General features: G+C 45.0%; 1 protein-coding gene across 2 annotated transcripts in view; it reads left to right on the forward strand.

Annotated features, from left to right (window-relative positions):
- Positions 1-24,744, forward strand: part of OSBPL1A (oxysterol binding protein like 1A) — a 242,449-nt gene that overhangs the window by 28,955 nt on the left and 188,750 nt on the right. For both annotated transcript variants that reach the window (XM_074383664.1, XM_010335492.3), the window contains exons 3-4: positions 7,495-7,580; positions 8,903-8,977. In XM_074383664.1, the coding sequence (XP_074239765.1) occupies positions 7,495-7,580; positions 8,903-8,977 (161 nt within the window). The remainder of the gene's footprint in view (positions 1-7,494; positions 7,581-8,902; positions 8,978-24,744) is intronic.

The following is a 24,744-nucleotide window of genomic DNA, read 5'->3' on the forward strand; positions in this document are numbered from 1 at the left end:
GTTTCTCAGCCACCCTTGTCCTCCTGGTGCTCCTGAAGCATTGGAAACTGATGTGAAACTCAGGCATAAAGTCGAAGTCACGTCTCTAAGTGTGTCATATGGTATAGGTAAGACTCCTTGGCAGTATCAGGAGACTCTCATGCTGGTTCCTATTGGCTCGTGTTACCCTTTGTCACATCTTCATCTGGCACCTGGCCTAGGCTTGCTGGTTCAGCACAGACACACTCCTGTTCCTTCTTGGGAGAGTGGCACATAGGGGCTTAGTGACCTGGGGAAACCTAGAGCAGCTCTGGTTAGCCAAAATGTAGCCTTCTTGATGCCACCTTACTGAGTCTGCTTTGATGTGGCACCTGGCAGAGGAGTGCTAAGATGGGCAACCTGGGGGGGGCTTTTCCTGCCTCTCAGAAGCAGCTTGCCTGTTCTCTGTGTCCCCGCAATGTATCCTACTTTCTGAGTTTAAGATCCAGAACCACAGATGGGCGTGGTGGCTCAGGCCTGTAATCCCAGCACTTTGGGAGGCCAAGGCAGGCAGATCACCTGAGGTCGAGAGTTTGAGACCAGGCTGAGCAACATGGAGAAACACCGTCTCTACTAAAAATACAAAATTAGCCGGGCATGGTGGTGCATCCCTGTAATCCCAGCTACTCAGGAGGCTGAGGCAGGAGAATTGCTTGAACCTGGGAAGTGGAGGTTGTAGTGAGCTGAGATCATGCCACTACGCTACAGATTGGGTGACAGAGTGAGACTTTGTCTCAAAAAAAAAAAAAGATCCAGAGCCACATGTGTCATCTTTTGTCTTTTTCTCTTCCACAGTTTCTCAGTCCCAGAAAGGCTGGCTTCACATGGATATTTTATTCTTTTGTCTACTTCCTCCTCCTGTACCAGAGCAGCAAAACTCATGACTTCACCCTCGGTCGGGGGAAGAAATAGTATCTTTGCAATCTGGGTTGTCTAGAAACTGAGTTGGTTAAAGGAATTTAAATATGTCTTTGTTAATGGAGAATGATCTGAGGAAAAAAAAAATTTAAGAAATAAAAACTGTGTAAAATGTCCCCCTATTCTTCAGCAAAGACTGGCTCTGTATCTTTCCCTCAAGATTCTATTTTGAATGCCAAAATATTTGCTCATCCTCAGTGACCCTTTTCCATCTCTCCTTCCCACCTCTGCCCATGGTGGCCTCAGGCTAATTAGGAGAAAGTCATCTACTTGGAAATGTAAAACTGAGAAATATGTTAATTTTTTTTTTTTTTCCCAATTTCACCTCATTATACCTGTCAGTCAGACTTTATCTTAAGGGCAGTTTGAAGGGTTGATGCCGAAGGTGACACAGTCAGATGACGCGCAGTTCTCAAGGGAGTGGGGAGGGGTAGGCAAGACCAGGCCCAAATAGTGTTTCCATGTGGGGGTGCCTTCCTGGCATTTCTTGGCTTCCTTTCTTTCGTGTTTCTCCAAATCATGACAAATTGGGGAAATGGTTTAAATAGCTGTAATTTACCTGCAAGCATTAAAGCTTAACACTCAACACAGAGATGTTACTGTTTGGAAGGAATCCACTGATGTCAAGTTGCAAGTGAGGAAAAGAAGAGCTGATGGGAGCGGAAAGGGAAAGTTATCATTTTTTAGGGTCTAAGAGAGGAGGATATAATTCGTTGTACTTGTGGCTGGTGTTGTGTTACAAGTACGTGTTCCTGGTCCTGTCTATTGGTAGTAGAGTCGTTCTTGCAAATAAAATAAACATTAATGTGCTTGTATGCATAATGTGCTTTTTGTAAATTCCATGATGATATTCCAAGCAACAATGCATTTTGGAAGCAAATTAAATCTTATATTGGCATTCCCAACACACAGTTCTGTGTACTGCTGTCACTCTACTAGAAGGTCCAAATGTGAAGTTATTTGAATATTCCCCAATAATATCTGCTGGTGTTTTAGTGTTTTAATATTCTATATGGTGTGCTCTTGTTGTAAATACACCAACGTTTGAAATTTTCTATTCCTTGAACACATCCTTTTAGATATCCATAAGTAGTTAAAGAGTATAAAACCCGTATGAAATATTTTCAGCGTAAATGTAAGATCTTGGAAAATATTTTTCTTTTTTTTTTTGAGACAGAGTCTAACTCTGTCATCCAGGCTGGAGTGCAGTGGCATGCTCTCAGCTCACTGCAACCCTCCATCTCTTGGGTTCAAGCGATTTTTGTGCCTCAGCTTCCCAAGTAGCTGGGATTACAGGGACCCACCACCACCTGGCTTTTTGCATTTTTAGTAGAGATGGGGTTTTACCATGTTGGCCAGGCTGGTCTCCAACTCCTGATCTCAAGTGATCTGCCCGCTTTGGCCTCCCAAGGTGCTGGGATTACAGGCGTGAGCCACCATGCCCAACTGGATCTTGGAAATTTTGATTTCTTGATCCAGAATCCCATTTGGAAATACTAGACATGAGGCTACCAGGTCAGAAGCGGTCACAGGAAGTGAGAGGAATGTGGTTTGGATGGGGGCAGAAGCGGTGGCAATGGAGAAAAGTAGATGTAATTAGTATTTAGGAGTTGGAGTCATTTGAGCTAATTGACTATGGGGTGAAAAGGAGAAAGGAAGGCATAGCTGCTGTTGAGTGAGAAGTGAGGGGAATGATGGGGCCATCAAATATGGAGGGCCCAGTGGTTCCTTCGAGTGTGTGTACAGAGGACGACAGGTGAGTTTAGCTTTGTGCTTTCTGAGCATGAGGAACCCTTGCCCATCCCAATGGAGATGTCTAGTGGACACTTTGGAGATGGAAATACGGATTTTGAAGTCAACGACAAGAAACAATAGAAGCAGTAGAAGAGGGTCAGGAAATACCTCTTTTTTTTTCTTTTTCTTTTTTTATGCGACAGGGTCTTGCTGTGTCACCCTGGCTGGAGTGCAGTGGTGTGATCATGACTCACTGCGGTCTTGAACTCCTAGGTTCAAGTGATCCTCCCACCTCAGCCTCTGGAGTAGCGGGGTCTACAGGTGTGTGCCACCACACCTAGCTGAGTTTTGCATTTTTTAGTAGAAATAGGGTTTCACTACATTGCCCAGGCTGGTCTTGAATTCCTGACCTCAAGCAGTCTACCCACCTTGGCCTCCTAAAGTGCTGGGATTATAGGTGTGAGCCACCAAGCCAGGCTCACCATTTTTGAAGTTACCAATAATGAACTAGTCAGGGAAATACATTTTCCAAAGGATATGGAGAAGTAGTGCCAGAGAAATGAGAGGACCCCACAGGGTCCAGGGCTGTGGCAACCAGGGAAGAATATGGCTGTGCTGTCCGGTGATGCAGCGATGGTGGAAACCTGCCCCACTGGGACCCAGTGACAGCATCTATTGATAAAAATTGAGAACAGTGTTGGTGACCTGGTGGGAGAGGAGCCTCATCTGCAATGGGTGGGGTTGACAGGAAGGAATGCTAGGTTAGAAAGAACCAGTGAGGCTAGGCGTGGTGGTTCACTCCTGTAATCCCAGCACTTTGGGAGGCGGAGGCGGGCACATCACCAGGTCACGAGTTCAAGACCAGCCTGGCCAATATGGTGAAACCCGTTTTTACTAAAAATACAAAAATTAGCTGTGTGTGGTGGTGCATTCCTGTAGTCCCAACTACTTGGGAGGCCGAGGCAGAAGAATCGCTTGAATCTGGGAGGCAGAGGTTGTAGTGAGCCAAGATCATGCCATTACACTCCATCCTGGGTGACAGAGTGCGACTCTGTCTCAAAAAAAAAAAAAAAAAAAAAAAAAAAGAGCCAGTAAGTAGAACGGGATGGGGAAAGTGAGGGAGACAGTAGCTGCCAGGGAGCACAGAGTAGGGAAGTTTCATTTGTTTTCTCATTAGGTGGATGAGACCCAAGTGTTTACACCTTCCCTTCAGCAACTAAAGGGGGAGAGGCTGAGAAGCAGGAAGGGATGGGCTCTCGGATCCAGGAAGAACAGTTAGCCTTAGACCTCGGGAGGAAAGTTTAGCAGAATGCCTGTAGATATAGGTGGGATGGTTGATTTGGTGCTGGAAGCTCAGAGAATTCAATGAAAGCTTCTGTTTTCTCTGTGAAGCTGAAATATGTCATTTGCTAAGGTGGAGTTGTCTCGGTAAAAGGCTTGAGGAGAATAGTGAAGGATTGAATTACTTTTCGTTGGAATATGCAAGAGATGCGTGGACAGGGCCTTATAAAAGGGCCTTCAGCTAGTGTGAGATTCTGACTTTATGGTGTGTAAATCCACAGGGCTCTGTTGTTTTTCTTCACCGTTGGTTAGCAACCTGGGTGTGGCTACGGAGAAACTGGGCTTGTGTACTTATCAGGCTTTGGAGTTTTTTTTAGGCTGCTTGACATACATTACAGTGAAGCCAAGATTTTGAGGATATGATAAAGAAACGTTGAAGTGAGGGATTAAAGAATAGGCACTGCATTTATTGAAGGAAGTGAGGATGGAGGGTATTTACATGTCTGAAAGTGACTAGGCCTGGCGTAGTGGCTCACACCTGTAATCCCGGCACTTTCGGAGGCTGAGGTTAGAGGATCACTTGAGCCCAGGTGTTTGAGATCAGCCTGGGCAAGATGGCAAAACCTCATCCCTACAAAATAATCCAAATATCAGCCAGGTGTGGTAGCACATGCCTGTGGTCCCAGCTGCTCGGGAGGCTGAGGTGGGAGAATTGCTTGAGCGCAGGTCAAGGCTGCAGTGAGCTGTGATTGTGCTACTGCACTATAGTCTGGTGACAGAGGGATAGATACCCTGTCTCAAAAAAAAAGAAAGTGATTAGAGCTGGGGGTTGGGTAAATTGAAAAAAGGTCTAGGGGATAGCTGTGTGGACAGGCTGGAAGGTTGCGAGTGCTTGGGAAACTGGCCTTCTGTGTTCTGAGTCCAGGGGCGATGATGGCAGCCAGGCTTATGGCTCTGGCAGTAGGTCCCTGACTTAAGCAGAGGCACAGTTGTGAGAAATGAGGGAAGCTGAGAAATTGAGAGACCAGGGTGCTGAATAGGCAGTCGATCCCCTGAGGATGATGGCAGGATTTGCAGCGGGGGGTGGGGGAAGACTGTGCTGCCCAAAGTTATTTGGTGAGGGGCAGACCACCGGGAGGCTGGCAGATGGCAGCAGAGAAGGCATGCATAAGAGCTTTGGCTTAATGACAGAAGCCTCGAAGGAGGTGCTGTCGCGTGAGAGGAGAAGTCAACCAAAGGCAGCAGTGGGTTTTTTGTTGTTTTGAGTCAGGGTCTTGCTGTGTTGGCCACGCTAGAGTGCAATGGTGCAATCACAGATCATTACAGCCTCCACCTCTCAGGCTCTGGCGATCCTCTGCCTTAGCCTCTGGAGCAGATGAGACTGCAGCTTTGCACCCCCATGCCTGGCCAATTGTTTTATTCTCCATGGAGAAGGGGTTTCTTTGTGTTGCCCAGTCTGGTCTTGAACTCCTAGGCTCAAGCAGTCCGTCTTCCTCGGCCTCCTAAGATGCTGGCATTACAGGCATGAGCCACCATGCTCTGCCAGCAGTGGAGTTTTGTTGTGGAGGTTCACATGACTGCTGTTCAGTGAGGTACAGTGGGGATGGGGGGACCCCACCTGAGGAATAAGGGGGAATCCTTATCAGGATGAGCTAGGTTTCACTAAGAACAGAAAGCAAAAGCCAGGTTCAGTGAAAGAGATGGAGGCTCTGGGATTTATTGACTCTGTAATAGGGGTTCAACAGGGCACACACTTGAGAGGAAACAGATGTAGGAGTTTGGGTAAGTGGCAAACAATCCCAGGGACACTGTTGGCAGCTGCAGTCCCTTGGAGGGTTGTTAGAGGCCTGTCGTGGGTGTGCTGAGGTTGGTGACCAAGGTTTCTGTAGGTTCAGATCTTGGAATCCAGGAGCTGAGAGGAGTGTGTCATGTAAGTGAGGTACTGCAGGCCACAGTAGCTGTGAAACTATGGCTGCTTCCCTGCAGTGGTCCCTGGAATAACATTTTCTTGGGCTGTAACAGCCTCATCAGGGCAGATGACTTTGGGATTTGATAGAGCTGTATTCTCTACAGTTTGGTTGGGAATTTAGGGAAGCTTTTGGGCTATCTCAGCTCTAAATAGAGCCCTCTGTATCTTTGTTGCTAAATTGAATTAGTAGTTTTTGTTTTTGCAACACTCAGTTAGTTGTTTATGCCTTTCCTCAGCTCTGACACTTGATTGCCTTAACTTCGGTCCTGGTCTAGCTGAACTCTTTTACCTTGGTAACCCAATATCCTCATGAACAGAGACTTTATCTGAAGTCAAAGACTCCACTTTCAGGCACTATCTCTAGAGGTCACAGCTTTCCAGATTGTATTAGTCCATTTTTACACTGCTGTAAAGAACTACCTGAGACTCAGTGATTTATGAAGAAGAGAGACTTAATTGACCCCCAGTTACTCAGGCTTACCAGGAAGCTTGATTGGGAGGCCTCAGGAAACTTACAACCGCCGTGGAAGGTGAAGGGGAAGCAAGTACAGCTTACCGTGGTGGAGCAGGAGAGAGCGAGCAAGCATGCGAAGCGAGACATACCACATACTTTCGTTCTTTCTTTTTTTTTTTTTTTGGAGACAGAGTCTTACTCTGTCACCAGGCGCCAGGCTGGAATGCAGTGGTGCGATCTCGGCTCACTGCAACCTCCACCTCCCAGGTTCAAGCAATTGTCCTGCCTCAGCCTCCCAAGTAGCTGGGATTACAGGTGTGAGCACCACGCATGCCACCACGCCCAGCTAATTTTTGTATTTTTAGTAGAAACAGGGTTTCACCACGTTGGCCAGGATGGTCTTGATCTCTTGACCTCGTGATCCACCCGCCTCAGCCTCCCAAAGTGCTGGGATTACAGGTGTGAGCCACCATGCCTGGCCGTACCATACACTTTCAAACCATCAGATCTCATGGGAACTCACTCACTATCATGAGAATAGCAAGGGGGAAATCCACCCCCATGATCCAGTCACCTCCCACCAGGCCCCTCCTCCAATTCGACATGAGGTTTGGGTGGGGACAAATCCAGACCATATCACAGGTGCTGCAGGAAATATTCTTTACTGACTCCTGATGTGGTACAGGTGTACAGAGAGTTGCCATGCACTGCCTTCAGCTCCTCCATCCACCCTCCTGATACCGATTTTCAAAGAGTTACTTATTGTGAAATTTGTCAAGAAAGCCCCTCTTGACCTGATGATGGCGAGATGATGAAAGACTTGGAGCCCTAGAGAAGAAGCTGCTGAGATCATCTAGCTCAAATGTAACCCCCATCGTGTCTCCCTGTACTCTTTTAGAGGTGGGGCCATCGAATCAGAAGGTGGCACCAGATCTTGTACCTTGTGCGTTCTCGTCCTTTACACCCATTACACTTTATACAAGGTCACGTATCTTGCCTGTCACTCATCAGCAGTGCATTGCAAAGGAGAGTATTGAGGTAGCTTGTTATGGAGAAGTTAATTTTGTTGTAAAATTACCTAGATATAATCTAAAAATACCTTATATTTTTCCATTTTCAGGAAGAAGTAAGTCTAACTTGGGCTGGACGCCTCTACATCTGGCATGCTATTTTGGACACAGACAAGTGGTCCAGGATCTTTTGAAGGTCTATTTATGGCTTTAATTTTTAACGACTACAATGAATATTATTGTTACAGAAATTTTAAGATGAAAGTCTTAGAAAAGCTACCTGAGTCATAGTGACTTATTTAAAGCAATAGTTCATCATTCAAGACACTTAATTAGGTTAGCCTGATTAATTAAAATTGCATGGTTAATCAGTAGATTTTTATATTACTAGCTTTTAAAATTTACAAAAGTGGGCATATTAATGAAGATTTTATTTTCAGTTTTATGAGTGTGACAGTTGAAAAAATAACCAAAGCATACCTTAAATAATTAAAAAATAATGTCAGAATCTCTTAGCACTGTATTTAAAGAGAATTGAGACCTCATATTTCTTAATTCTGTGATGAAACACTTCTCACATACTGATATTTCTGAAATTGGGTTGCATCTTACAATTCATCTGTACATTTAAATAATGGCATCGTTTTTCTTGAAAAATTATTAAGTTAATAATGCAGGAAATGTGGTATATCATTCAGAGATCATTCTCCTTTTTTCAATATAACTGCTTCTAAAGTAGAGTGAAGGTATGTAGATTTTTTTTTTAATTGAGACAAGGTCTCATTTTGTCACCCAGGCTGGAGTGCAGTGGCACAGTCTTGGCTCACTGTAGCCTCGACCTCCCAGGTTCAAGTGAGCCTCCTGCCTCAGTCCCCCAAGTAGCTGGAGCTATAGGCATTCGTCACCATGCCCAGCTAATGTTTTTGTATTTTTTAGAGACAGACTCACCATGTTGCCCAGGCTGGTCTCAAACTCCTGAGCACAAGTGATCCACCCACCTCAGCCTCCCAAAGTGCTAGGATTATAGGTGTGAGCCACCACGCCTGGCCAGGGTATATAGATTTTTAATGAAAAGTACCTTTTAACTTTTTATTCTTCTACCTATCAGGTAGATTTTTACCTTTCATGAAACCTATATATATATATACACTACTATATATGTGTGTGTGTGTGTCTGTGTGTGTGTGTGTGTGTATATATATATGTGTGTGTGTGTGTGTGTGTGTGTGTGTGTGTGTGTGTGTATGAGATAGAGTCTTTGGAGTCTTGCTATATTGCCCAGACTGGCCTTGAACTCCTGGGCTCAGGTGATTCTCCTGCCTCAGCCTTCCAAGTAGCTGGGACTATAGGTTCACACCACCAGGCTGGCTTTTATTTTTACCGCAAATTTAAATTATTAGTAGTAGTGACACCTATACAATATTAACTATTTTAATTTTTTAAGGCTTTGATATATTTTGAAGGAATTATTTTCACTATTGTATGTTTCTTGATATTTAAAGTTGTCATGTTTACCAGGCTGGTGCAGAAGCGAATGTGTTGAATGACATGGGAGACACGCCGCTTCACCGAGCTGCCTTTACAGGACGAAAGGTGAAAATCATTTCGTGTTCAATGTTTATAAGTGAGGTATTTGGAAGAGCAGTTACCGTTGTTTTCTCTTATAACCATCTAACCAGCAACTGGAGAAAGCCACACACAAAAATGCACACATCAGCACTTTGCATCAAAAGGCCACAGGATCTTTGAGTCAGCCAGTGAGGTCAAGTATGAAGGTCATGGAGACCCCCACTCTGCAGCATCCCAGTTAGGAGATCATTCAGTTTCTGCTTGTGTACTCCAGCAATGGGGAACTCTTGATGATTATTATTTTTTTAAATAGCTTTATTGAGGTATAGTTTACATTGCATAATATTCACCTGTGTTATTGTGAAATATATATTTGGTCTTTGACCTTGTACACTAAGGTACAAAAAGATGGCTGGCAACCCCTAGGTGGCTTCAGGATGGGGGCTGGTCACCAGAAAGACCAAGGCAGGACTAGGGGGTTGGGACTTTGAGCCCAACTTTGCAATCTCCAGGAAGGCGAGAGTCCCTAAAGAGGAAATTGCTTACCAGTGGCCAATGGTTTAATCAGTTATGCTTATATCATGGAACCTCCATAAAAACCTGAAAGGACAGGGTTCTAGGAGCTCCTGGGTAGCTGAAGACCTGGAGGTTCTTGGACGATCACGCCCCGTGGAGGACATGGGTGCTCTGTGCCCTTCCCCCTGCCTTGCCCTCTGCATTTCTTCATCTGTATCCTTTGCAATATCCTTTATGATAAACCAGTAAACGTGTTTTCCTGAGTTCTGTGAGCTACTCTGGCAAATTAATGGAACCCAAACAGGGAGTCATGGGAACCCTAATTTAAAGCCCATCAGTAGAAGTTCTGGAGGTCTGGACCTGCAGCTGGTGTGCGAGGGGTGGGGAGAAGTCCTGGGACTGAGCCCTCAGCCTGTGGGATTGATGCTAACTCTGGGTAGATAGTGTCAGAATTGAATCGAAGGACATACAGTTGGTGTTTGCTGCAGAACTGATTGCTTGCTTGGTGGTGAGGAGAACTGCTCTCGAACCACATTTGGTCACAGAAGTCTTGAGTGTTGCTTGCTGTGGAATGAGAGCAGAGGAAAAGCATAGTTTGATCACATATTGCAAGTGTGCATTTTAGAGATTTTTACACATTTACACAGTTGTGTAACATCATCAAAATCCAGTTTTAGAACATTCCTGTCACCCCAGAAGTTTCCTCATGCCTGTTTATATTCATCCCCTGCCCCTTTCCCATGTTCCCTGGTCATTGATTTGTTTTCTGTCCCTAGATATTAGATATTTGCCTTTTCTAAACATTTTTTTTTTTTTGAGACAGTCTCACTCTGTCGCCAGGCTGGAGTGCAATGGCGCGATCCCAGCTCATTGCAACCTCCACCTCCTGGGTTCAAGTGATTCTCCTGCCTCAGCCTCCGGAGTAGCTGGGATTACAGGCACGTGGCACCAGGCCCAGCTAACTTTTGTAATTTTTTTTTTTTTAGAAGAGACGGTGTTTCACCATGTTGGCCAGGATGATCTCGATCTTTTGACCTCTTGATCCACCCACCTTGGCCTCCCAAAGTGCTGGGGTTACAGGCGTGAGCCACTGCGCCCGGCCACATTTTTTAATTTGAGACTGAGTCTCACTGTTGCCCATGTTGGAGTGCGGTGGCATGATCTCGGCTCACTGCAACTTCTGCCTCCCATGTTCAAGCAATTCTTCTGCCTCAGCCTCCCAAGTAGCTGAGATTACAGGCACCCGCCACCATGCCCAGCTAACTTTGCATTTTTAGTAGAGATGGGGCTTCGCCATGTTGGCTAGGCTGGTCTCAAACTCCTGACCTCAGATGATCCACCTGCTTTGGCCTCCCAAAGTGCTGAGATTACAGGTGTGAACCACCACGTCTGGCCTAAACATTTCTTGTAAATAGTATCATACAAACTTTTGTGTCTGGCTTCTTTAATTTAGCATAATGTTGTTGAGGTTCATCCATGCTGTAACATGTATCAATAGTTTGGTCCTTTTCCTGGCCGAGTAATATTCCACAGTAAGGATATGCCACCTTTTGTTTTCTGTTCACTTTTTATTTAAAAGACTATCTTTTTGCATTGTATTCCCTTGATACCTTTGTTGGAAATCAATTGACCATAATTTAAATGTTTATTTCTGGATTTTTCTTTTTTTGAGACAGGGTCTCACCCTGTCACCCAGGCTGCAGGGAAGTGGCACAATTTTAGCTCACTGCAGCCTCTGCCTCCCAGGCTTAGGTGATCTTCCTATCTCAGCCTCCTGAGAAGCTGGGACTACAGGTGCGCGCCACGATGCCTGGCTAATTTGTTGTATTTTTAGTAGAGACGGGGTTTCTCCATGTTGCCCAGGCTGGTCTTGAACTTCTGGGCCCAAGTGTTTGCCTATCTCAGTTCTGGGAGTTCCTGGGTAGCTGAACACATGTAGGTTCTTGGATGATCACGCCCCAGGGAGGATATGGGTGCTGTGTGCCCTTCCCCCATGCCTTGCTCTATGGGTCTCTTCATCTGTGTCCTTTGTAATATTTTTTCTAATAAGGCACTCCCAAAGTGCTGAGATTACAGGTGTGAGTAATTAAGTTTTGATATTAAACAGTGTAAGTTCTCCAATTATGATCTTCTTTTGAAAAGTTATTTTGGGTATTCTCAGTCCTTTGCATTTTCATATAAGTATTGAGATCATCTTGTCAACTTCTGTAAAAACACCTATTGGAATTTTGATAAGGATTGTTGTCTTGTCTTGAATCTGTAGGTTAATTTGTGGAGAATTGTCATCTTAACTATATGGATTCCTGTAATCCATGAACATGAAACCTCTTAATTTATTTAGATCTTCTTTAATTTTGCTCAGCAACATTTGAATTTTTTTTTTCTTTTTTCTTCTTTTTTGAGACAGGGTCTCACTCTGTCACCCAGGCTGGAGTGCAGTGATGCAGCTGTGGCTCTCTGCAGCCTCGAGGCTCAAGCAATCCGCCTACATCAGCCTCCTGGGTAGCTGGGACTACAGGTGCCTACCACCATGCCTGGCTAATTTTTGTATAGATTTTTTCTGAGACAGAGTCTTGCACTGTCGCCTGGGCTGGAGTGCAATGGCACTATCTCAGCTCACTGTAACCTCCACCTCCCAGGTTCACACGATTCTCCTGCCTCAGCCTCCAAAGTAGCTGGGATTACAGGCATATGCCACCATGCCCGGCTAACTTTTGTATTCTTAGTAGAGATGGGGTTTCTCCATGTTGGCCAGTCTGGTCTCAAACTCCTGACCTCAGGTGATCTGCCCACCTCGGCCTCCCAAAGTGCTGGGATTACATGTACGAGCCACCATGCCCGACCAATTTTTGTGTTTTTTTGTAGAGATGGGGTTTTGCCATGTTGTCCAGGCTGATCTCGAACTCTTGGGTTGAAGTGATCCACCCACCTCTGCCTTTCAGAGTGCTGGGATTACAGACGTGAGCTACCACTCCTGGCCTGATGTTTTCAACATACAGATCTTGCAGTTCTTTTGTTAAATGTATTAACCAGCCTGGCATTAATCTGTGGAATCTAGAGTGAGTCTGGCCAGCTAATATCTCTGCTCAGTTAAAAAAAAAAAAAAAAACAAAAAAAACCCAAACTTAACAATTAAAAAAAATTGTTTCTTTTAGAGACAAGTCTCACTATATTGCCTAGGCTGGACTTGAACTCCTGAGCTCAAGTAATCCTCCTACCACAGCCTCTTGAGTAGCTGGGACTATAGGCATGCATAACCATGCCTGGCTTTCAGCGTAGTATTTTAGGGTTCATTCCTGCATCTGCGTAGCTTAATGGTGAGCCGTATTTGGGCAGCAATAGGCTCCATTACTCAATCCCCTTAGGCTTCTGTGCTCTGCCCATGGATCTGTGTGGAGGCTGGGGGGTGTTTTCACAGTCTAGGCATTTCTCACTTCTTCCTCTGCTCTGACTTTTGCAGGGCCCCCTCTCTTTTCTCCTGCAGATGTGTAGAGTTTCCTAGCAGCCTGGGGTGCCTGGGAAGCTTACCTACTCCTCCAGTTCCTTCGTTTTCAGGGTTGTCTTGTTTTAGGCTGTTTTGCTATTTGCCTATGTGGTAAGCAGAATCATGACCCTCCAAAGACATTCACTTCCTAATCCCCAAAACTTTGAAGTATGTTAGGTTACACAGCAAGGAGAAATTAAAGTTGCAGATGGAGTTGAGATTGCTAATCAGCTAACCTTAAGATAGGTTAGGACACTTGAGCCCCCCATATCTACCAAAAAAAAAGAAAAAAATCAGTCAGGTGTGGTGGTGCACACCTATAGTCCCAGCTACTTGGGAGGCTGAGGTTGGAGGATCACTTGAGCCTGGGAGGTTGAGGCTGAAGTGAGTCATGATTTCACCACAGCATTGCACTCCAGCTGGGGCAACCAAGTGAGTCCCCATCTCAAAAAAAGAAAGAAAAGAGAAAGAGAGACAGAGAGAGAGGGAGAGGGAGGAAAGAGAGAGAGAGAGAGAGAGAGAGAGAGAGAGAGAGAAAAGTGTAGTAAGAGAGTGATGTGCCTATGAGGGAATGTCAGAAAGATGCAGTGTTTCTGTCTTAGACACTGGAGGAAAGGGGACTGTGAGCCAAGGAATGTGGACAGCCTCTAGCAACCGGAAGAGCAAGGAAATGAATTCTCCCTTAGAGACCTTACAACACCTTGATTTTTCCCAGGGAGACCCATTCTGGACTTCTCAAACAGAACTGTGAGGTAACACATTTTCTGTTGTTTTAAGGCACTGAGTTTGGGGTCATTTGTTACAGCAGCAGTGGAAAGCTCATATGCGTTAATGGAAAAGCAGCCTCATGCTAGCAAGCATGTAGGTGTTCTCATTTGTTTCCTGCTGTATTTGCTACTTTTACTGGGTTTTTGCCTTTTGTTTTAAGTCAGTTCTTCTGGCAGCAAAACTGCTGGGTTTCACTGGCAGGCCTGCCCTGGTCAGACTTGTTTGGGGAAATGGGGAGGAGTAACAGCCTGTGGCTAGAAGGCTAAAGACTCCCAGTGTTCTTACTCCGAGTTCCCGCAGTTCCTCTGGAGTAACTGCCTCTCAGTTTGTTTCTTTAATGGGTATCCAGCACCACGAAATGGTTTGTTTTGATAATTTCGTCCAGCTTTTTACTCTTTTTTTTTTTTCAGGAAAACAGTTCTCTTTTCATAGCTAAAAGTTGCTTCACCCCATGTGAATGATTTTTTATTATTTAAAGAATATGCAAAATTACAGCATAGAGTGTATTTCTTGTTTATTCTGATTATTGTCCATAGTCCAACATGATACCTAAAGGCCATTTCGTAATCACATGATTGGAAGCTTTATGTGAATTTATCACGAGTTAAAGAATGAATTTATTATTATATTGTTTCACATTTTTTCATTATTCTAATGACTAGATTTAACTAACTTTTAATACGTTACCATGAGTCGATTCTGTATGTGCTAAGGATGTTTGAATTAGTACATTTTATACGACTCTCGTCTATTTGTTATAAATTGATATTTATGAACCAGGTATGGAGTCTTAACATAAGCTGAGAAAAAACCTTTTATAATAAGCAATAAAGGTTGTGGATAATTTCTATGTTTGACTTAGAGGGGTTTCAGATATAAGTTGCAGATGGCTCGATTTGGCTATGTGAACTACTTGCTGTTCCCCTTTGTAGCCTTGTATTTCTCATTCTTTTCTATGTACCTAAGAAAATTCTATTGTCATCTATTTCCACATGGCCCAAATCTACCCATTCAAAGTGCTGCTCAAATGTTATCTCCATAAATTCTTTCCTAACATGTATCTGGAAGGTAACTACACTCTTCCATATTTCCCGGGCACAGTTCAGCACTTCCATTCATCTTCTACCTCGTATTAGTGTTATTTTTGTCTGTGCCTATTTTTTTGAGATGGAGTCTTCCACTGTTGCCCAGGCTGGAATGCAATGGTGTGATCTCAGCTCACTGCAATCTCTCCTTCTCAGGTTCAAGTGATTCTCCTGCCTCATTCTCCTGAGTAGCTAGGATTACAAGCGTGTGCCACCATAATTCGTATTTTCAGTAGAGACAGGGTTTCACCATGTTGGCCAGGCTGGTCTCGAACTCCTGCCTTCAAGTGATCTGCCCGTCTGCCCGCCTCAGCCTTCCAAAGTGCTGGGATTACAGGAGGGAGCCACTGTACCCAGCCTGTTGTCTATGTCTTAACTCTGTTACTAAGTTGCATTAATCCTGCTAGCAAGGAATTATCACGTCTTGTTTTTTGTGTCCTCCGTGAGCACAAGGTAAGTTTTACCTCCCTCTCTATAATTACCTAGATCAAATAAGTTCATTTATCTATGCTCAGCTCTTTACAGATTTGGCCATTTCTGCTCTTTTCTTGAATTTGAACATAAGACCATGCTAAATTGGACCTTAGTTTGACATGAACATCAGTATGTATACAGTAAGTCCTCACTTAATGTCAATGGTAGATTTTTGGAAACTAACTTTTGGATAAATGATGTATAAGGAAACCAACTTTATCATAGGCCAATGCATATAAACAAGAGTTGAGTTCCCACAGCATAATTCTAATCGCAGAAAACATCACTGCCAGGCGTGGTAGTACATGCATGTAATCCCGGCACTGTGGGGCACTGAGGCAGGCAGACTGCTTGAGCCCAGGAGTTCAAGACCAGCCTGGGCAGCATAGTGAGACCTCATGTCTACAGAAATAAAAATTAGCCAGATGTGCCTGTAGTTCCAGCTATGCAGGAAGCTGAGATGGGAGGATCACTTGAGCCCAGGAAGTTGAGGCTGCAGTGAGCTGAGATCACACCACCGCAGTCCAGCCTGGGCAGCTGAGTGAGACTCTGTGTCGAAAAAGAAAATAAAATTACACTTCTAAATAAAGAGCAAGCACTTCTAATACTAACTATTGAAATAAATGTGAGCTATTCATACTTTTAGAAAGATTAGTAAAAACAAGTCAGTTAATTATTTACCCATTTATTCCAGTTCAGATGGCAGGGTGGCTGGAACCTATCCTGGTAGCTCAGGGAGCACAGGGGGATCCAGGCCTGGACAGGATGCGTGTCGTCCCAGGGCCACTCACATACATACCCACACTCACACTGGGACAGTTCAGATATGCCAGTTCACCTGACATGCACATCTTTAGGGTGTGGGAGGAAAACAGAGTACCTGAGATACCCACATGGACACCAGGAGAACATGTGAGCTCCACACACTGAGTGGCCCTCTCCAGGAATCAGTTTTTTTGTTTTTCTCGTGAATATTGCAATGAAACGATATTGAAAGAAATGTGTATTTTGAAGAGCTGCTGTATTTTGTTATCTTTTGTCTTAGAAAATAACATTTAGCTGAAGTTACATGATTGTGTTATATAGGGAACATTTAAAAATGTATGTGCTCAATATCTAAGCATGATTGAATTATACAAAAAGTTTTACTTCTAATTGTTCTCATGAAAAGAATCAATTTATCTTATTCCTATGTGATCATTTACCATGAAGATAATTTAAAAATACCTTATGATCCTGTGATTCATTTGAAAAGGGATTCAGGGCTGGGTGGGGTGGCTCACGTCTGTAATCTCAGCACTTTGGGGGGCCAAGATGGGCAGATCACGAGGTCAGGAGTTCAAGGCCAGCCTGGTCAACATGGTGAAACCTTGTCTCTACTTAAAATACAAAAATTATCCAGGTGTGGTGGTGCGTGCTTGTAATTCTAGCTCCTTAGGAGCCTGAGGCAGGAGAATTGCTAAAACTCTGGAGGTGGAGGTTGCAGAGAGCCAAAATTGCACCACTGCACTCCAGCCTGGGCGACAGAGTGAGACTCTTGTCTCAAAAAAAAAAAAAAAAAAAAAAAAAAAAAAAAAAAAAAGGTGGGGGGATTCAGTTTGTTATAAAGCACTTAAGTTCTTATCCTCTGAAATATTTTAAAAATGCGGCTCCCTGGAAGGGCGCAGTGGCTCATACCTGTAATCCTAGCACTTTGGGAGTCCAAGGTGGGTGAATTACCTGAGATCAGGAGTTCAAGACCAGCCTGGCCAACATGGTGAAACCCTGTCTCTACTAAAAATACAAAAAAAATTAGGTGGACATTGTGGTGGCTGTAATCCCAGCCACTTCGGGAGGCTGAGGCAGGAGAATCGCTTGAACCTGGGAGGCAGAGGTTGCAGTGAGCTGAGATTGTGCCATTGCATTCCAGCTGGGCGACAAGAACAAAACTGTGGGTGTTTCCAAAAAGCAGCTTCCCAAATTTTGAGGGCCCTTTGGGCTTTTCTTGGTACATTAGTGCCCCCTAGTGTTCTTTGGTAAAAATCAGAATACCAGAATTTAAAAATACTGTATTTAGTATTTGTTCCTTACTTTATTTTTCAGATGCAGTTAGAATTCTGAAGTGTTTACACCTTTTCTGATCAGTTTAAAATAGGGATGTGGTATATATAATAACTATCTGGATTGTGGCACTGACTGTTTAGCAGAATTGAGAATACTTTTATTAATTTTTATTTACTTAGAGACAAGATCTCATGCTTTTGCCTGCGCTGGAGTGCAGTGGGGCCCTCATAGCTCACTGCAGCCTTGAATGCCTGGGTGCAAGGGATTCTTCCACCTGGGACTACAGGCGTGTGCCATGGTACCTGGCTAATTTTTAAAAATCTTTTGTAGAGACAGGATTTCACCATGTTGCCCAGGCTTGTCTTGAACCTTAAGCGATCTTCCTACCCCAGCCTCCAAAAGTTCTGGGATCACAGGCATGAGCCACCATGCCCGGCTGAGAACACATGCTTCCAGAGCCAGGTGTAGTGGCTCACACCTATAATCCCAGCTACTCAGGAGTTGAAGGCAGGAGGATCCCTTGAAGTCAGGAGTTCAGGGCCAGCCTGGGCAACATAACAAGACCCACTCCCCATCTCTCTCTCTCTCTCTCTCTCTCTCTCTCTCTCTCTCTCTGTAGACAGAGTCTCACTCTGTCACCCAGGATGGAGTGCAGTGGTGCAATCTCAGCTCACTGCAACCCCCACCTCCAGAGCTCAAGCGATTTTCCTACCTTGGCCTCCCCAGGAATTAGGAACACAGGTGTGTGCCACTGTACTCGGCTAATTTTCTGTATTTTTTTGTAGGGACGTGGTTTCACCATGTTGCCCAGGCTGGTCTGAAACTCCTGGGGTCAAGTGATCCACCTGCCTCAGCCTCCCAAAGTGTTGGGGTTATAGGCGTGAGTCACCGTGCCCAGCCAAGACCCCCATCTCTAGAAAAATCAAAATCAGCTGGATGCATGGCATGTGCTTGTAGTCCCTGCTGCTCCGGGGGCTGAGGCAGGAGGATTGCTTGAGCCCCAGGAGTGTGAGGCTGCAGTGTGTGGGCTGTAATGGCACCACCGCACTCCAGCTTGGATGACAGAGCAAGACCTTGTCTCCAAAATAGTAAATAAATTAAATAAATGCTTTCTACATTCTGTGTCTCAGAAATTCTTTCTCTCTCACCTAACATACAGAAAATATGCATAATCCTGGGCTTTAGGTTTCCTGGGAGATCATCTCTCATGTTTATGTATTAAAGGCCCACTATCTGTCAGGTGATGCCCAGGCAACTTGACATCTATTGTTTCATTTGATGGAAAATGACTACCTTGAAATATATACGTCATTTGTTCTAGATTGGTTCTCAGGGAAGCTGAAACCAAGAGGAGTGGGCAGCAGGTTTATGGAGTGCCTGTGGCACCACACCTGTGTAAGCGGGGTGGGGTGGGGAAGGAGTGGCAGGAGTGGACGAGTCAAGTGGAGCTGCAGTCTCCAGCGATGCCTCAGCCTTTCTGGTGTGTGCAAGGCTTTGCAGGAGAGATGATGCTTCAAGGTTGTCCCTGTTGGGGATGAGAGGCCAGGCCTTTACACCCTGGGATAGTCAGTCACAGATACAGACTGCTCTGGAAACCCTCGTCCCTGGAGGTCTGAGCCCCTGAATACCATGCCCTTCTTAAGCTGGAATTGCTGCTCTTGTCCATTTACCATCAAAATTGGACAAGAGAATACCAGGAGACACCTGCCTTTCTCATCTGTGTGCTAAACCTGTTCTTCCACGTCCCCAGTGTGTACAGCCCTACTTTGTTTGCTGGTCAAGCTCAATTACTTCTGCTAAGATGGTGACTCTTCTTGCCTTCTGGTCCTTGGACGCAAGGATCCCAACGTTCAGGTAGCCTTTGGTGCCTCCTAGCATACGAATCAGAGCATTATCCTTAGGTGTGGAATAAGCTGCCTCAAAACCTTTTGAAGCCAACTAGGCACTACGCTGCCTTCTGTTATGGGAAGTGCAAGATGCAGTAATTTATTCTTTACTTGTGAGGAAGTGTGTTGTCATTGCCTAGACCAGTGAACTTCTAAAGACTGACTGACATGAAAAAGGCCCTGATTTCTTCCTAAGTTGTACCTCCCACCCTCTGGATCAGATATGTCTTACCAAGGCTTTGAACATTCTAGCCTCTAGGAGAAGAAGCCTCTTCTCCTGGTTCTCTTGGCATGATGTTATGAAAGGAAATGAAATGTTGGAACCCCAAACTCATTTAGTCAAAGTGAAAAATCAAGCTGGGAACTGGCTCACACAAACCTGCCTCCCCCTTTTGCCTAAAGAAGATGGCTACAAGATGAAAGCTACACACCTCCACCCGTATTTTGCTCATAAGGAAATTCCTAGTGAGCAATGCAAATTTAAAGCTTATCTTTACAGGTGCAGTCAACCCAGCCCGCCAGACACAAATGCATATCTAATTGTTCCCCTGCCCCATTTTGCCTGTGTTACCTTACGTAGAATGCAGATTCCCTGCATTTTTCTTCTGCCCCATTTGTTTATGTCATCTTATGTAAAAAACGCAGATTTACAGAGCCAGAAAGAGGCATGAATGACTGTTTTTTTCTACCCTGACTTACCTGGAAATTGTGTACTTCTCAGTATCCCACCCTTTCCCCTTCAAATTTGGAGCCCTCAAAAATCATCTTCAGAGAAAGATGCCTGTCTCCTGGGCGTGCGTCCTTAACTTTGGCAAATAAATCTAAAATGATTGAGACTTTTCTCATCGTTTTTCTTAATTGACAATGTCATTGATAAAGTGGACCAGCATGATTTGCTGCCAGATTCCCAGATGGCATGAGGCAAGTTGTACGTGTATACTCTTGTCCATGTGAATGCAAACTGTCTTTGATTTTTTTCATAATGGGGATAGAAAAAATAAATTTACCCTATCAGTTACTGCATACCATGTACCTGAGGTGGAAGACTGGCTGGAATTGAGGTCACTATTTGGTTGAGTTTGTGGAAGTTCACTGTCATCCTCCACACTCCATCTGGGTTTTATAGTGGCAAACGAGTGAGTTAAATGGAAATATGATAGGGACCATGGCCCCTGCCTTCTCTTAGGTTGGTTGTTGTTGTTGTTGTTGTTTTTTGAGACAGAGTCTTGCTCTGTCTCCCAGGCTGGAATGCAATGACACAATCTTGACTCACTGCAACTTGCTTTTCCTGGGTTCAAGCGATTCTCCTGCCTCAGCCTCCCGAGGAGCTGGGCTTGCAGGGGCCTGCCACTGCACCCAGCTAATTTTTGTATTTTTAGTAGAGACAGGGTTTAGCCATGTTGGCCAGGCTGGTCTCAAACTCTTGACCTCAGGTGATCTGCCTGCCTTGGCCTCCCCAAAGTGCTGGGATTACAGGCATAAGCCACCATGCCTGGCCAGCATTCTCTTAGGTTTTTAAGGGTGGCACTGATTCCTGCCATCCCTTCCCATGTGGAATATTGGTTTTAATTTGTCTTGGCCAGTGGCTAGGGGTGGGTAGCCACTTCCATTTGGCTCTTATACAACAGACCAAGGAGGCAGTGTGAGGGTTGCACCAAGAACTAAGTGTGTCTATTCCAATTTCACATTCAGGGACTAGGAGAATGACCACTAGGTGTATTTCTGGACCCAACCAGTGCATGCACTGTGATCCAGACCTTGGCTAGGGTGCCATCTATAACCTCACTCCCATGCATGCCCCCTTTCTAACACAGGGGCCTCATGACACTTAGGATCTCTTGGTGTCAGTGCCAACTTGGACCTTAGATCTAACAGCTTGTGAAACGTTTGGATGCTCCCCTTTCCCTGCTGTACAGTTACTTGAGTAAATGATCATTGGTCCCTTTGGGAATGGTCTGGGGAATTCATGGCAGTGCATGTTTGCTGTGGTGTTGCACAATCTTTCCCTGGAGGATCTGGCCTCCCCTTCAGTAAATAGTTCTGTGTCCAAAGTTGACTCAAGTCCAGAAACTGGACATGGTATCATGACTTTTTTTTTAAATTACTTTTTTGAGACAGAGTCTAGTTCTGTCACCCAGGCTGGAGTGCAGTGGTGAGATCTCAGCTCACTGCAACCTCTGTGTCCTGGGTTCAAGTGATTTTCCTGCCTCAGCCTCCTGAGTAGCTGGGATTACAGGCAAGTGCCACCATGCCTGGCTAATATTTTAATTTTTGGTAGAGACAGGATTTTACCATGTTGGCCAGGCTGGTCTCAAACCCCAGACCTCAGGTGATCTGCCTGCCTCGGCCTCCCAAAGTGCTGGGATTACAGGCATGAGCCACCACACCCAGCCGGTATCATGACTTTCAGTGGGATGACTCTTTAGCTTCTGACCTTCCACTGTTGATTTCTTTTGATGGTACAGATTGAGTTGTACTGGGATGGGTCCTAGCATCAGGGAAAAAGAAATGGTCCCAATTAAGAGATGTCAAGAGGCCAGAAATGCCATGTAAGACAGGTTTGTTTGTTTGTTTGTTTGTTTCTCTTGAAACAGAGTCTCACGCTGTCATCCAAGCTGGAATGCAATGGTGAGATCTCTGCTCACTGCAACCTATGCCTCCTAGGTTCAAATGGTTCTCCTGCCTCAGCCTCCTGAGTAGCTGGGATTACAGGCACCCATCACCGTGCCCAGCTATTTTTTGTATTTTTAGTAGAGACAGGGTTTCACCATGTTGGCCAGGCTGGTCTCAAACTCCTGATCTTGTGATCTGCCCACCTCGGCCTCCCAAAGTGTTGGAATTACAGGTGTGAGCCACCACACGTGACCTGAAAGACAAGTTTTTAATAAATGGGCATGTTAGATTGGATGTAGTATGAAGTTCAGTTAACATACATGGTAATTATATGCCATGGAAGGGCCTAGAGGATCCATCATTTACCAAAGCAGAAGAAATTGCTGGTAAGAAAGGCACCAGTCTCACTGAGAAGCTCCCTGGCAATTCCCCTCCATGGCCTAGGGCTGCTGTGAGAAGGCCACTATGGACCTAAGTTCACTGACAGCAAGGGGTGGTGTAGGGAAAATGTTTGGACCCCAAGGCAGTAGAAGCCAGGAGAGGCAGCACTTAACCATCAGGAGCCAGGGAGGCACAGTTATGGTAATGAGCGGCAGGTTCAGCGGGGAACGGTGAGGGGGCTGACCTGCAGGTTCGGAAGCGGTTTCCAGCATTCTGAAGGGCAAAGTTAGATGGACAAATGGTAGCAGAGACGACTTTCACCATCTTTTTCTTTAGATTGAGAAACCGCCTCGTACTAAATTCTTCAGTTATTGCCCATTTGTTGCACTGATGTCATCATACAGCCGTTGGATGCTCAGTTTTATTTCTTTTTTCTCTCCCTTCTCTCTTACAGTTTGGCTGATTTCTGCTGACCTATCTTCAAGTTTACTGAACATTCCTCAGTGGTGCTCTTACAGCTACTGATGAGCCCATTGAAGCATCCTTTATCCCTGTCGCTATGATTAGTTGTTGCTATGGTTACTTCCAGTGCACCTCAGGCTTCACCTTCCTTCCATTTCCAAATTCAGTATTGCCTGTGCAGAGGGCACCGGCCGATTCACTGGAAGGCTTTGCCTGTGTTCCTGCTTTACCCTCAGGAACCTTACGCCTGCCTCGTGTGCCTCAGCGGGTTCCCTCTACACTTTGGCTTCTGCCCACTAAGAGACTGCTGTTGCCTGTTCTCAGTACTTGCTAGTCTTGGCGTAGGAGTAGAGGATGTGGGGTGGGTGTTCTCTGCTGTCTGGTTTCGGCCTCCATCCTAAACCTGTGTCCTTGCCTAAGGCGTAGGAGTCTTTGAGGTGGTTATTTACCACTTCCAGAAGCACCTACTTTTAATGCTGTTAGCTCTTACTTGAGTTTTTCTTTTTAACCTCTTGTTCATAGATAACATTTATGTCACTAAGTGTTTTATTTTTCTAATTTTAGATTTTCTGTTGGCTTATCTCTGGAAGATAAACATTATGCTCTGCTCTTTGTCTTTCCCATTCTTTTTGTTTGTTTTTGAGTCGGGGCCTCACTGTGCTGCCCAGGCTGGAGTGCAGTGGCACAATCACTGCTTCTTGTAGCCTCGACCTCCCAGGCTCAAGTGATCCTGTGACCTCAGCCTCCTGAGCAGCTGGGACTACAGGCTCTTGCCACCATGCCCGCCTAATTTATATACTTTTTGTAGGGATGAGGTTTTGCTAGTTGCCCAGGCTGGTATCGAACTCTTGGGCTCAAGTGATCCCTGCCTGAGCCTCCCAAAGTGCTGGGATTACAGGTATGAGCCACCGTGCCTGGCCTGTTTCTCCCATTCTTAATCCTTGCCAAAACCACTTCACCTTTTTCTCTTAGCCTATTACTAGATTTTGGTTAAATAAATGTTGAGTTTATGTTACTCTGACTGTGCTAGCTTGAGCCACTTAGGGTCCTATATTTGTTTGTTTTGGTATAACTCCTGATTTTTTCTGGAGTTAACAATTGCAGGCTCAGAGTGGTGGCTCATGCCTGTCATTCCCTTCACTTTGGGAAGCCAAGATGGGTGGATCGCCTGAGATCAGGAGTTTGAGACCAGCCAAGTCAACATACTTGAAACCCCATCACTACTAAAAATAAAAAATTAGCTGGGTGTGGTGGCAGGCACCTGTAATCCCAGCTACTCGGGAGGCTGGAGCAGGAGAATTCTTGAACCCAGGAGGCAGAGGTTGCAGTGAGCCAAAATCGTACCATTGAACTCCAGCCTGGGCAACAAGAGCGAAACTCTGTCTCAAGAAAAGAAAAATTGCATGGGGTATCTTAGTTTAGTTCTTTTTCTCGTCACATAATTTCAAAGTCTTTGTAAGAGCTCCAAAGCTCTTTTTACTGTCTTTTACCATGATCATATACATCATGTAATTATTATATCTGGGAGCAGCTCTCCTGATTTTTTCTGTCTTTTTTTTTTCTTCTTTGAGATGGAGTCTTCTCTGTTGCCCAGGCTGGGGTGCAGTGGTGCAATCTCAGCTCACTGCAGTCTCCGCCTCCCAGGTTCAAAGGATTCTCCTGCTTCAGCCTCCTGAGTAGCTGGGATTACAGGTGTGTGTAATTTCTCTATTTTTTAGTAGAGACGGGGTTTCATCATGTTGGCCAGGTTGGTCTCGAACTCCTGACCTTAAGTGTTCTACCCACCTTGGCCTCCCAAAGTGCTGGGATTGCAAGCGTGAGCCACCATGCCCAGACTGATTTTTTATGTCTTCTTGCTCTGCCTGGACTAGTTGGCCTCTAGAGCTGTACACATGCTGGTCATTCTGGAGCTTATGTCTCAGTCATTCTGGGAATTCTCTTCACCACTTTCTGCTATCGCATTTCCTGTTTCCTGGGTCTCATGCCTTCCTCTATCTTGATTTCTCTGTCATTTGGTGGAGCACAGCGTTCAGGAGCTTCTTGAGAAAGGTTGCATTGGAAATGATTTTTCTGAGAATT

Source organism: Saimiri boliviensis, chromosome 13 (genome assembly GCF_048565385.1).
Source record: "Saimiri boliviensis isolate mSaiBol1 chromosome 13, mSaiBol1.pri, whole genome shotgun sequence".
Classification (NCBI taxonomy): domain Eukaryota; kingdom Metazoa; phylum Chordata; class Mammalia; order Primates; family Cebidae; genus Saimiri; species Saimiri boliviensis.